Genomic DNA, 13,993 nt, shown 5'->3' with positions numbered 1-13,993 from the left:
GCTGATTGGGATGATCCCTTGCTTTTCTTGTACCTGCCATGTGATTGCATTCAAGATGATCTGCTCCATGACCTTCCCTGGAACCAAGGTCAGGCTAATAAGTATGTAGTTCCCCAGATCTCCTTCCAGCCCTTCTTGCAGATGTGTGTCACATTTGTTAACTTCCCATCTAGTTGTTATGAGTCTCTGCATTTGTGGCACTCTGGCAAAGCCATGCTTTAGCACCAGCCTCAGTCTGAAACTTGACAGGGAATTTCTTTATGTCTCTTCAAATGTCTCTGCTGGAGGCCTCACCTTTGCCATCCTGAATCTATGCCAGAGCTTTGAATTTCTCTGTGGCAGAAAGCTTGCTGCTTGAGGGCGATGAATTAATTTTTAAGTCTTGTGACTTGACTTCTAAGTCTTCTGCTGGCTGCAGAAGATGGCAAAGTCTACTATAAAAATTAATTATGTTCTTTGTCACAGTCCTGTAACTAGGTCTAAAACTGTATTTAGTCCCTTTACATGGAGAAGGAAACGATGTAAGGAATTGATTCTGGTGTTCAAAATAAATTGTTTATGGACGTACAGAGACATTATACTTTGAATGAATAGTGAACATAGATCGTTTGCTGGTGATATCTGGCCCTCTTCTGGCCTGATCTGGAATAACTGGGAAATGATCTGTTAATTTAACATGCAGTGTAATTTTCCAAGGAAACATGGCCCCAGGACAATAGAAATCCAGGCAAACCACCTGAAAATAACACCTTTATGAGGTGTTTTCCATTCTTGTAATTAGCTAACACAACCAGTAGAATTTTTAGAGATGAGAGCATGGGGAAGCTTGAATTACTAAGGTGCAAATAATCAAAATTCTGCAGAAGAAGGTTATGCTATCATTTCCCATCACCGAGGAAGTTTTTATTTTCATATAAATTACTGTATATCCTGTTTATGGAACATGCCAGTGGAACTTCCTTGTACAAGTGAGCTAAAATCACTTAAATTATGTGTTGCCATCTCCCTCTGCTGGCTTCAACAGAGCAGAAGTGTATTGTGACTCTGTATCAACCATTTAATTTCTTAATTTCAATTATTCTTGTGAAGTCTTGCAGAAATGGATTTCATCTTGGAGATTACGTATTATAAACCAGGTTGTCCACAGCTTTCCAAAACCCCCAAGATACTGAAAATAAGCCAAACAAAAACAACCCAAGAAGACTAAAGAACAACCTCAGACTCCCAGCCCCCATATGCTGCAAGCTCAGAACATATTGATGTCTTTTCAAATTCAGCACTAGGTTTTATGTACTTCCTTGACATGTAGCTTCCTTAAATACAAAAAGTATGGAGATTCCCACAACATCCACAATGACCCCTTCACAATGATAATTTGCCAATGGATAGTCCATACCAAAATAAATCTTCAAAAAATGAAGAATTTTGTTATGAAAAACATGATGATATTGAAACTGAAGTACTACAAGAAGAACCCCTACATGCAAGAAGAAGCCATGTGGAATTTAGGATCAAAATCCACAAAAATTACAGAGCTGTACTTATTTCAGCAAGAGTGCAAGTGCTCCATTACTAAAAGGGCATCAAAAAAGGGCAATGTTTGGGTGTTGGAGGGAATAAGTCTATCAAAAAGAACAAGCCCACAGCTTCCTTAAAGAGAAAAAGCAATAACCAAAAGGCTGTTTTGGCCCAAAGGACTTAGATAAACATGTGACAAAGAAACAATTTGCACTGTTAATAAGAGAAATTTTGAGTTGGTTGATGGCAAACACTTTCCTTAAGGCCTTACCTTAGAAACAAGACATGCATTGATTTTAGCCTTCTCCTCAGAAGATGGGTTTTTTTTCAGGTACATAATAGATAGCATATTTTGACGGTATAAGATGTGACACTTCATGGAGATAATGATATTGTTGGAGTGTGTGTATAATAAAAATTTCAAAATCATCCTGAAAACAACTAGAACATCAGTGTTAAGGCTGAATCACAATGCAAAATACATATATGGGGAATGTAGTGCTCAGAGGAGAAGTGAATGTGAATATGTTCTTAGACCTGTTTGGCTGAGCCACTACCTTTTATATAAAAAAAAGAAGCAGGAGGATTTCTGTGTAAAGCAAACTGTGTAAGCAAATGTTTGCCCAACCTGGGTTCTCAAAGCAGGAACGTGAGAGCAGTACTTGTGCACAGGTAGTTAAGGGATGTAAATCTTGGTAGGGATTTAGAAGCTGAAAAAATGGGTCAGTTAGGAGCAGGCTGATGGTGAGCACAAAATTGGGCTATCCACAAGACTGCCTCCTTTCCAAGGAGGGGGATGACTCTAGGAGACTGAAGAGATTTTTCTGACATCTGCCTGACTGAGTGGTACTCAAAGTCTCTGTCTTCTATGCTGGGCCTGAGATCCACTCAACATTTACAGTCAGGTTAGTTGAAAAAAGCATTGAAAAAGTTAAAAAGTTTTGTTAAAAGTTGTTAAAGGTTTTTCACCTGGGGAAGATGATCTGAGGAAAGCCTCAGTTCTTTGCTCATGCAGATGAGGTGCAGAGTGCTGTTAAGGAGCAGAGTAAGGAAAGTAAATCTCAGGTGAATCTCTGGTTCTGAGTGACTAAGAATGGCCAGTCCATCACTGTTACTATTGACTAAAGTTGTTATTCAAATGAGTTGTAGAAAACATATTAACTTCTGAAGGAAGACGATGGGCCTTAAAAACACACACATTTCTTACCACGTTTTTGAGTCTCAGTAGTGTAGCAGTCCGTGTATCAGACCCTGCTCCACCATTCTGTTGGGCAGTTGACAGCTGCAGCAGACACAATCCAGAGAAAAAGGCACAACAGCCCTCTGGCCCATTTGTAAGTCCAAATACATTTCATATTAATGGGTCTCAAGTAGGGAGCTGGATCAGAGTTTTTTACAGTAGGTTTGGGTTAGATCCAGAGCATCAGAGTCAAAGACCTATTTAGCAGACCAAATCTGCACAAAATGGATGTGATTCATTGTCTATGCATGTTGAAAAAGTCAGAAGGGAAACTTTCCCTTTCAACAATTTAACTCAAAAGCTTATTGTAACATAATTAGTCATCTGGAAAAAAGGAGATGTAATTACATAAGATAATTTTATGGTTCTCTGACAGATACCCAAAGCCTACATGTGAATCTGTATCTGCCTAAGGAGGAGAAGCAAGTTCTGCTCATTCTAAAACTTGAACCTTGGAGTGTTGATTAGTTTTTAAGAAGCATGCAAGATAAAAAGCAAGACAATTAAAACACACTCTCCTTTAATATAATCATTAATAAATAAACTCCTTTTTCTGTGCATTTTTCCAGGTACCTGCTAATGAAAACTATTGTGATCTATTGTGACATATTGTAGTGATTTGTTCCTTCAGGGTGGGTGGCATGCACTTTGGGGATTTAATTTTCTGTATTTTCAATATAGATAACAATGCTGCAATGATATCTAAGTACAGCTTGGTGCTTGGGCAGAACTGCGTAGCTGTCACTTTAATTCTCTTTGAGAAAATAAGAAAGATTTCCTGTACTTCAATCAAGTCTATGTTTACATCATCCCTCGTAACAAAATAGCACGAATTGTTTCAAGTGAGTAATCAAATGCCTTCCTCCAAAAAGAGCAGGAGCTTGTTTAGCTTCATTCGAACGGAGGCGCAGTTTGTACCCGGAGCAAACGGCGGCCGCGGAGCTGCCACGCGGTGTCAGTGCGAGGCAGAGAAAGAGCCCGGTCTCGTCTACCAGAAATTATATGCTTCATAGTCGCCTCGTCAATGAAGACACTTTTATCTGAATGAATTAATGAAATAAAATGACAGACCAACTCTTGTCTATTCCTTGTTTTGGGAAAGCAGACAGACAAAATACAGGTGCCAGGGTTTCTTTATTTTCTGTCTAAAGGACAGGATGTTTTTGTGCAATCCTACTAGCCCACAACTTGTCCTCATGTGGATGTACAGAGCAAAAAATATTTTGAGGACTGGTTAAATGAAGTGTAATAAATAATCTTAGAGAGATTTTAGGCATAACTGTAAACTGTTTGGAAGAAGATCCTGCTGCCTCTCACAATCAGAAGTAACCATACAGCACAAAGAGATTTTATCAGCCTTTTGCTTGTTTTTCTCTGACTTGTGTTGAGAGGGCCATTGTATTTGTCTGTGTGTGGTTGTTAACAAATATACATAATGTTTCTAATAAATTGTTTTATGATAAGGTCTGTGGAGAATGCCAGGCAGAAGCCAAAGAAATCATTACATAAATAGCCTCTAATTTGCTTTTCAACTGTATAAAATTAAAGCACTCATAGGGACAGAAGAGGCTTGCTTCATTTCTGCATGTAGAAAGTGCACTATTTCTTCACACAAAACCCAAGCTTTTACCCAGATAATCCTTGCACTCTTAAGGCTGGCTGTACTTACAAGATTTGCCATGCTTATTATATTCTTGCAGAAGTCAGAAAAGCCATAACTAAAAATCCCCATTGCATACAGTTATCCAAAGGGTAACATAAGCATACTCACATCTGTAGAGTAGAATATTGCATAAGGTGACACATTTATATTATAACTGCATCTTCATGAGAGTAGCTAGATGATACAGGCAGCTACAATGGGGACGTCTGTGTGTGTAAGTGCTTGTGAGTGTGTAAGGTTAAACTTCACAAAATATCCTTACTCAAGATGTTTTCCAGGTGGACTAGTCCTAAGTCAGGCACCTTCTTGTGAAGTGGGATAGCATTGCCAACTCTTCTCTAACAGCATTTCCTGGTGTCTGTAATCAAATGACTGTAAAATAAAATGGCACTTTCTAGAGTGCTCTTTAGTACTCCTGTGGATCATAAGGATAAGCAGCAATGCTGTAGCACAGCAAGAAAAACCAAATGTTGCTTTCCCTTGAAAATACTGATCCCAGGTGACTTTTCACAGGCATTAGCCATGCTGGGACAGTCATTAGCCGCGCTGGGATCCATTCAAGATCACTGGCTAGGGCATATTCTTATCTATGCAGTTCTTTCCAAGGTGGCTACTTAGTGGCTATGGAGCTGTGGCTGGAAGAATCAATGGAAGGAAAGAAATGCTTAATTTCTTTGTCATCATATGAAAATCCTTTGAGTCACAAATGAAGAAAAACCTCCGTTGAGCAGATTCCCCCAGATGGGTAACTACAGCTAAGAGGCTGATGGGGAAGCCCACTGAGAGACACTTGTGGCAGTTCCCAAGGTAAGATAAGCTGGCTTTTTTCATTAACTCCTAAATCAATTAAATCATATTAGATTTCAGAATCTTGATTAACTTACTGATCTTGGACTTTCTAACCTCACAACAAGCTTAGAATTAGAACAGTGTGTATAAATGGAAAAGGCCAAATATGATTTCTTACTTATTTCTGTTGCTCTGTTAATTTAAAAAGCATACTTAACACCATATCACAGTGTATTAAGATCATATCAAGTACCTTCCCACATGTTACATTGTCTACAGTTTGAATAATATTTCAGATCTAATTTGAATCCTTGTCCTTCTCTTTCATTTACCAGATTCACTGGCTTATCACTTCCCTAGTAGGTTGATACTAGGTTGTAATTTTAGCTGTTTGCAGAACACTATTTTGTGCAGTTTGTGCTCCTGGAAGTGCTTATGGCCCAGCAAATGCCAGAGGAGCCAGCCTGTGTCCTCCCAGGAGAGCTCCAAGGCACACAGTCCCATGCAGTTCCCCTAAAATTGTACAGCCTTAGGATTTTGGGTCACAGGTGGTGCAAACCAGTCTGACTGCAGTTATGTTGGTTAGCTAGGCTGACCAGAGTCCTGAAAACTGGCTGAAAAGCTGGTTCTTAGCATTCAGCTCAGGAGCAGGAAAACATATTTTGTAGCTGCTGAAAGCTGCTAAATACCTGCTTTTAATAGGTCTAATTTAAACCAACAAACATTTATTTGGATTGCACATGTCTTTCAGTGGCTCAATTAATGGGGTTGAGTAATGAATGGAGGCACCACTGGATTGTGTTAGCACTGCAGTACTGTGTTAGCAGCCTTTTGGTCCTGCTCAGGAGGCTGTAAAATGCTTTGTTCCTCTCAACATAAACACCATTATACTCCTACCAGGGTTGAATTTACTTACCATTAAGCAAATGTACACAGTCCTGCAATTGGCACTGACCCAATAACAGACAGGAGCTGAGGAATGCTGCCACAATATGCAGCCAGATGTTTCAGGGTGGGACATTTCAGAATGGGCCCACGTTCATTACTCTGGGGATGTGGGCTTGGACTAGAATAGAGGAGAGCTGAAAAAGCCAGGGCAAGCACTAAGGACTGTAAACAGCTCTTCTCTGATGCAGCAGCAATGCTGAATCGTGCAGTGGAGATGGGACCTTAGTCATGCTTCTAAACTCTGTTCAAACACTAAATGTGTTGAAGGCTTTAGTACAGTTTGGGAACAGGTTCCTTGAAGAAATTCCTGGTATTTCCTGCTTCCAGGCAGGCTGAAAAACACTGTGAGAATGTAGTGGCTTTTGGTATGTCCATTTATGGACATGAATCAAAGGAACTGCAGGGAGGAAAAAAAAAGTGGAAAATGAGAGGAAAAATAAGTTAACTGAACTACTTCCTCTCTCAGATTCTTCTTGGGTTTTGGGCAAAGCCTTACAGTGGTATTTCATCCCAGCTTCTCCTTGCTAACTACTTCCATATGTAGGCATAGTATAACATCAGTTAAAGCCACATTTAAGCACTGTTTTTAAAGAACTTGGGTTTTTGGTGGTAGAATAAAAAGTCAGAATGGTTGAATTATTATATATTCGGGTAAAAATATTACTGATCCTTCTTATATTTAATGCCCTTTACTGTATAATGAAATGAAAGGTTTCTTCAAGTGCGAGGTCTGGAAAACTATGCTACATGAGAAAAATACAAATGATCTAGTAAAAAATATGCTATTTCTAGTGGTGTCCAAAAGTCAGTTTTCTCAGCTGAGTCCCTGTCTTTGTGAGACAAACAACTGGATACTGCTCAAAGACTTATTTGTTCCTGTGTGGTTGGAGATCATTAAAAGTGGCTCATTCTTGAAGACTTTTTTAACTAGCGTCTTTTGGATGTGTCTTAGCTCTGAGGAATCTGACAAATTTCCATCTGGAGAGTAGAGCCTATTTCATATGAAAGGACTATAATCCCTGTCTGTTGTTCACATCTGTATTGTGTTAGAAAGCTAAGCTGCAAATCCATGCAAAAGTGTTATGGTACAAAAATCTGAAATACGATGGTTTAGAACTATTTCAAAGTATTTGATACTCTGGTCTCCAGCCACCCTGAATTTCTGTTTAACATTTAATTGAATATCTTTTATCAAATTAGTATTGACTTTACAGTGATTTTTTACCAACTGTATTATTAATATAGCTGGAGATCCATTTAAAGGAGGTAGTAATTAGAATGAATATGCTTTCATATATGAATAAAAAATTTTAAAAGTACGGTAGCAAACTTGCTCAATAGGATTTTCTGAGGCTGCAAACAACCAAAAGCAGACTTTCAAAACAAGGTATTTTGAAAGGAACATGAACCAGTGTTCTCTCCCATGTAAGTGACTTTGGACTTTTGAACTCAGGTTTTTATTCTTCCATCTATGCATCTTAGGCACAAAGAATGAAATCAGGAAACTTCTTTACAGTTGAAAGGCCCACATTGTAGCCATCATTTAAGATGCCATAAATTCCACACAAGGGCTCCTTTTTCCTGGGATACCTTTGAAAGAAAGCCTTACAAGAAGTATGATGCCTACCTATACCTCTAGGAGAGTTTACAACAAAATATTTATATTTCTTTACCTTCAGAGATAAAACCTTCAGAGGTCTAACACCTGTGAAATGGTGTAAAACGTATGCTTTAGTGAGAAGACTACACACGTTCCTGGAAAAAGGAGTGCAATTCTTTATAATGCATACCTGAGATTTATGATCCCTGATATGCTCAGGGGAGAGCAACAATGCTTAACAGATTTGCATATGTAGCGTACTCCCTTATTTTAATTCACAGTGACAACAGCAAACCACTATCAAAATATTCTGACAGGCCTCTTCTGTGCTCTGCTGGCTTGTGAACCAGTACAATAATGTGTCAGATGGCAGGCAAGGCAGTTTCGTCATCACCCAATCTGGGGAAGGACAGGCAGTGGTCCTGGGCTGCTTTGGGGGAACCCCATTGTAGGTGTCTTTCAGACAGCCCTTCCTCAACCAGAGCCCTGCTGCTGCTCTCTGACCCTCCAGCCTTGTTTGCCAGGCACACCTGGACGACAGTGCCAGAGGAGGCCACAGTGTTGTGTGGATTAGGTGTTGGAGATACAGCCCACACACTGCAGAGAGCTGGGAGCAGAACATGAGTGAATCTTGTGGTCGTGGGGCTCATGGGAATGATGGTATTAGGAAATGTCCTTCTTTACAACATCTGATACTAACTGATGAAAGACTGCAGAGCAGAGCTGTTCATCAATACACTTAAGCAGTACCATAAGCACCCCATTTCTCACAGGAATTAATTCCAACCTGCCAGGTGCATTGCGCTTCTTTCTGTTCTGCTAATCCTGAGAGCTTCTATAGCGATGGTTATGAATGAAGCCCATGTACATCCTGCCCTTTCTGGAACTAGAAATGAGAGTTTTCTTGTTATTTGGGGGTGGAGCTACAGTAGTGGTCAGGCAACCAGTCCTCAGTGTTGTACGAGTGTTTGAAGCGTTTCCAGGGTGAGCTGAATGGCTGCACAATATTCATAATCTGAAAAAAAAACATTGAGAAAAAATGCTGGAGAGTCTCAGGGAGCATAAGAGCCAGAGGCTACCCAAAAGTATTTCGTACGGGACATAGAAAGCCACTTCCTCATGCCAGGAGAATTCCTTTTATTTTTCAGATGTAGGGAAAATGCTTCTATGTCCTTGAGCAAAGCCTGGTGAAGCCATTGGCAAGACTCCCATTGACTTCCCATTAGTTTAGGGCTCTGTTGTTCATCATTAGTCAAAGCTGGTGTTACACTGATTTGCTGCTAATACTAGCTGAAATCAATGGGATTGGAAGGTGCTCAGGAAGGATGGACATTTTTGTAAGCTAACACTCTTTCAGCACCAGAAAATTCCAGATTGAACTTGTTTGCCTGAAAAGGATTCTTGTTGGAGAGCATGTTTTTTTCTGAAAACAAGAACTAATGCTTCTAGTGCAAAGGTTAATTTTGAATTCAAAGAATCTCCTTGTCTTAATAAAGGGACAAAAAAAGTCTGTTATTGATGTAGGTCCCAGCACAGGACTGAAGCTTTTCTTTCAGCTTCAGGGGGATGAGGGAGTTGACTCACAACTGTCCTCACAAATAGTTCTTGTTTATCTAAGAAGAATGTTTGGACCATTATCAAAATGTGTAGCTCTTACAGTACTTCTCATCTGTGGCCCTGCAGGAGTTTGAACCCATGGACACTCAGCACAGAACTGTCACATGTAATGGTTTGGCCTTGTCAGCACGCAGGAATATAATCTGCGTAATTGCCACCAGAGTCCAGTGCTCTATCATACCACACTTAGGTGCTAATTCAAGTAAAGCTACATCTAAATTAGCCCTACACTGCATGAAGGTTAAACCAGAAGTTTTTTAGAGGTCCCTTCCAGCCTGTCGTATTCTGTGATTTTTATGATACAACATTAGCTATTCCCCGAGAATTGCACCAAATTTTGGACTTCTGCATTTGAGTCTAGCGTCAAGAACCACTTCAATGCTTTTAGTAATTAAAACTATTTTCCTTGCCTTAACTGAAAACAAATCTTAACCAGTGGAACACCTCAATGAAATTAAGCATGTTGTGTGGTGTATTACAGCAGCAGTTGAATACCATAGTCACCAGCTGACTCCTTTCACACTTCATGTGATGCCATGAGGAGAGCTGCTGCACTTTCTAATGCCATACTGGGCTTGGCAAAGCAAGCGTGGCCCTTCCCTCCACTCTAAATTCAGGGGAGTAACAAACTACAGTTGGTTCACTAGTAACAGAATAAGTAAATCTTTAGCTTATTCCTAAGTGTATGTGATTCTGAAGAACCCACCACACATTACTAGATATTCACCTAGTGAAAAGGCAACACCTTTAGAAACATGAAAAGGAATAGTGGAGACTGAAGGTAAATGAAATACCAAGTCGTTTATATAAAAAATATAAATACTTTATTTTCAACTAAAAAGGTGCAAACATGTAACTTTTGGTCACACTTCTCAACAAATAAACTGTCCAAAAAGAGCCATAGTCAAAGAAAGAAACAAATGCTCAAGTGGAAAGATTGATGAGAACAGAACAGCCATTTCTCTTAAAGCCACTTGTCTTATAAAGTAGTAAGTAAACATATTTTGCCAGATGAATGCTTTGTAACATTACGGGCACCTCCACCTCATCTCGACTTCAACTCACCCTTTGGCCCTATCTGAACAATTTCCACTAGAGTATCTATTTCATCCTTTGAATGCATTGTCAAACAAGCTTTAAATCTTACCTATCTTGTTCCAAAAAAGAAGGCTATCATTGAACTTTCAAAGCATTAAACAAAAGCACAAAACTTTAAATTAATTTAGATAACTGTACAAATATATATACACACAGTATTTACAATATTCATAAAAAGTAGCTTGTGACAGGTAAATTAACTGCCACAAGCTGTCCAGTCTAATTGACATGATTCTGATTCTTGTTGGCCAAGCCATCTGAATCAGAATGTCAGAGGTGAAACATTACTGTCCTGACTAACAGAACACCTTCTACTTAGCACTTTACTGGGTGCTTGCATTCCAGCTGTTGCTGTCTCTAAGCCAGCACCAGCAAACATGCTAATGGTCTCTTCTCAATTGCACTACTAGATGAAGCTCGCTGTACCACATTAAGGGAACATTTGCTTGAATCTGCTTTTCCTGCCTGTTTCCCTTAACCCCATCACACCACCTCAGGAGCACGTTCTGAAGCTGTGTCTTGCTGTGGTCCCACTGTCTGTTTTACGTTCTTCTTCAAATCACCGTTTGGGGTCAGTAGAAAAATTGTTTTAAGTCACATGGAGCAGTTTGTTGAAATTAAAAAAAAAACTGATTTAAATACCTTGTGCTATTGAGTCATGTTTACAAAATGAGATGCAAATCAGTTCAAGTTGAGAATGCATTTAGCGTCTCCTTCTGGCTTTATGCCATGTCTCCATACATCTTTCTGTAGTACAGAGACTCAAAGATGTCATTGTCTCCAGGGCAGTTGTAGTGGCACGCGCAGGTCTTGATGAACATCATTTTCCTCTTCATGATCTCCCCATCAGGGCACTTGAACTCCACAGGGAGGGTGGCTGTTCTGTGGGGTGTGCAGCAGCGCCCGTCAGTGCAAACCCCACAGAACTTAGCTCTGTAGGTCTTCACGCTGGTGCAGCCAGACAGCTCAAACTTGACAGGCTTGGAGATTTTGGGGGTGCGAATGCACTTTTTGCCTTTCTGTCAGGATAGAAGTGAATACAAGATGTTTAGAAGGTAGGCTTTCACAAAGCACACTAAGCTTGCAACTTAGTGGTGAGCAGCTGTGCTAATTCTTACTGTCTTGTTATTAGGCAAGATTGTCTTATATAGTGCCACAACACAGCATGAGAGAAAACTAAGGACATTTAACTGTAAATAGCGATCACCACTAGGGTAAAACTCAAATTTCCAAGTAAACCACTTGAAACTGACTACCTGTCAGCTCTGCACTTTTGGTCACTGTCCTTTTGCTAGTGGATGGAAGCAACCTAGTGCAGCATACATAAAGATAGTAATATTTACCTTGATGTTCTCCTCCAGGTCTGCTTCACAAGGTCTGACCATGCAGAGTCTGCTCTGTTTCTCCAGTCTGCAGAAGGCATTATCATTGGTGACCCTGGTAGAGATACCCATGCCACAGGTCTTGGAGCAAGCACTCCATTCCGTGGTCTGTACCAGGCAGTTGGCCCGCATCATTGTTGGGTCTGGACCATAAGTGTCCTCCAGTCTGTAAGCTGCAGGAGACAGAAAACCAAAATGAGACCAATGCCTGACCTCAGCCCTCTAAATGCTCCTTCCTTTTCCTTGAGAAATTCAGGCAGCTTAAATCCGTGGGGTGATTCCACTAACTGCAGCCCTCCAGCCTCTGCCCTGTGTCCATCTAGTCCCCTGCCTTCAGCCTCCATCATGCAAGGTGTCCCCTCCCCCGGCTGCCATCCGCAGAGAGCCCCCACTCACCGGCAAGTGCAGGTCCCACGGCAGTCTGCTCCTTGGCCTCATCGCAGACCCACTCCTCGCAGCACTTTCCAGGGAGCTTCACCCGGCGCGGGTAGGGGCAGTCGGGGCTGGGCAGGCGGACGTCCATGCTGCAGAGGGGCACGCAGCCCACGGCGCCGTCCAGGCAGGTGCACTGGTACTTGCAGCTGCTCTGGAAGGACTCTCCGCTCCGGTACACCATGCCGCTGAACACGCACGGGGCGCCGTCCCGAGCTGCGAGGGGCAGGAGGCAGAGCGTGAGTGGCGGAGGTTCCCACTTTCCTCGCTCCCTGCCCGGCAGGACCCCGTTCCCGATCCCGCGGCAGCCCCGGCCCCCACTCACCGGTGCAGACGCCGATTCTGCGGTTGGCGGGGGAGCCGAAATCGCAGAAGAGTCCCTTGTGGTGGTCGCAGGGGTCGCGCTCGGTGCAGAGCTCGCCCAGCTGCTTGGCGCACACGCGGCAGCAGCCACAGCCGTCGAGCACCAGGGAGACGCCGGCGGGGCAGGTGGGACTGGCTCCGCACTGGCACTGCCCGCTGCACTCCTGGCCCTGAGCCTCCTGCAATTGCCGGGGGGGACAGAGAGAGAGAGAAAGGGGGAGCGTCAGAGCCGCCACCGGGACCGGCCGGACGGGGCAGGCGCGGCGGCGCCGCGGGCGGCAGCACTTACCGGGCTGAGGAGGGCGAGCAGCAGCGCTAGGGCGAACGGGGCGAGGGTGCTGGGGACCATCCTGCAGCAGTCAGCGGCCTGTGGGTGACGAGGCGGCGGCGGCGGCGTCGGGCTGCCGGGCGGCGAGGGGAGCCGAGGTAAACCGAGAGCTTCCCGCAGGGCGGATCTCCTCGGCGGCGCGGACGGGGCTGCGGTGGGCCGTGGGCGCTGTGCCGGAGGGTGCCTGCTGCCGGCTGTTGCTGAGCTCCGCTCTCCTCCGCTCCGCTCCGCTCCACTCCGTCCGAGTGCGGCGGGAGAGTGGCTGTGTGACTGCTGAGTGCCGGGACGGACGCCCCTTTATAGGCGGCGGCGGCGCGGCCTCGCCAATGGGCTGAATGGGGCCGCGGACAAACAGCGACATTCCGCGCATTCCTGCGCGCCGCGCCGCGCCGCCCGCCCCGCCCCGCGCCGCCGCCGCCGCCCCGGAGCGGCCCTGACCCCTGACTCCCGCATTCCTCCGGCTGCGCCCCCCCAGCGCACGCTCTCACCCCCCCATCACGGTTTTTTATTTTTCGTCCTGATGTGTTTTAAATGTGAGTCCCCGTCGCTGCCAGCGCTCCCGGCCGCCCCCCCGCCCCCGGCAGCGCGTTATTTCGAGGCGGGCGGAGGGTCCGGCGGGAAGGGGCGGTTGCCAGGGGCGTTCGGGGGAATCCGCTATTTCCCTTCCCTTGTGCTCCCCGCTCGTCCCTCGTCCCTCCCCTGGGCACAGGGGACGCGGGGCGGGGGGATCGGGGGTGGCGCGGGGTACCCGGTGTCCGGCGGCGAACGGTCCGGGCGCTTTGGTACCACCGAAAAAAGGTATAATTACGCTACCGGGTATAAATTGACTCTGTGTACCACTGAATCATACCGAATATTTGTAATGTGTTCCTTCCCTAATAGATGCTCTCTATGAATAGAGAGAGTGCCTATTTACTCTGAAATACTTGGCGCAGTGAGTGAAGTCTGAAGCATGGAAGAAGTGGCTATTATTTTCCCACTGCCTGTGTGCAGCTGTCATTTCTGAGCAACACGT

At 43.8% G+C, this 13,993-nt stretch overlaps 1 protein-coding gene across 1 annotated transcript; it reads right to left on the bottom strand.

Moving 5' to 3' along the window:
* Nucleotides 1-10,176: 10,176 nt before the first annotated feature.
* CCN2 (cellular communication network factor 2) lies at nucleotides 10,177-13,229 on the bottom strand. The gene is made up of 5 exons (XM_054279398.1): nucleotides 12,940-13,229; nucleotides 12,613-12,829; nucleotides 12,252-12,503; nucleotides 11,817-12,028; nucleotides 10,177-11,492 (listed from the first exon to the last, which is right to left on the bottom strand). Exons 1-5 carry the CDS (start codon nucleotides 12,997-12,999, stop codon nucleotides 11,196-11,198), a joined length of 1,038 nt encoding a protein of 345 aa, XP_054135373.1. The 5' UTR covers nucleotides 13,000-13,229; the 3' UTR covers nucleotides 10,177-11,195.
* Nucleotides 13,230-13,993: the final 764 nt, after the last annotated feature.

The sequence above is a fragment of the Melozone crissalis genome, unplaced genomic scaffold, assembly GCF_028551555.1.
Source record: "Melozone crissalis strain CALT ecotype California unplaced genomic scaffold, PUWL_Pcris_2 ptg000027l_1, whole genome shotgun sequence".
NCBI classification, from domain to species: Eukaryota; Metazoa; Chordata; class Aves; order Passeriformes; family Passerellidae; genus Melozone; species Melozone crissalis.
This window is presented reverse-complemented; position numbering and strand designations above follow the sequence as displayed.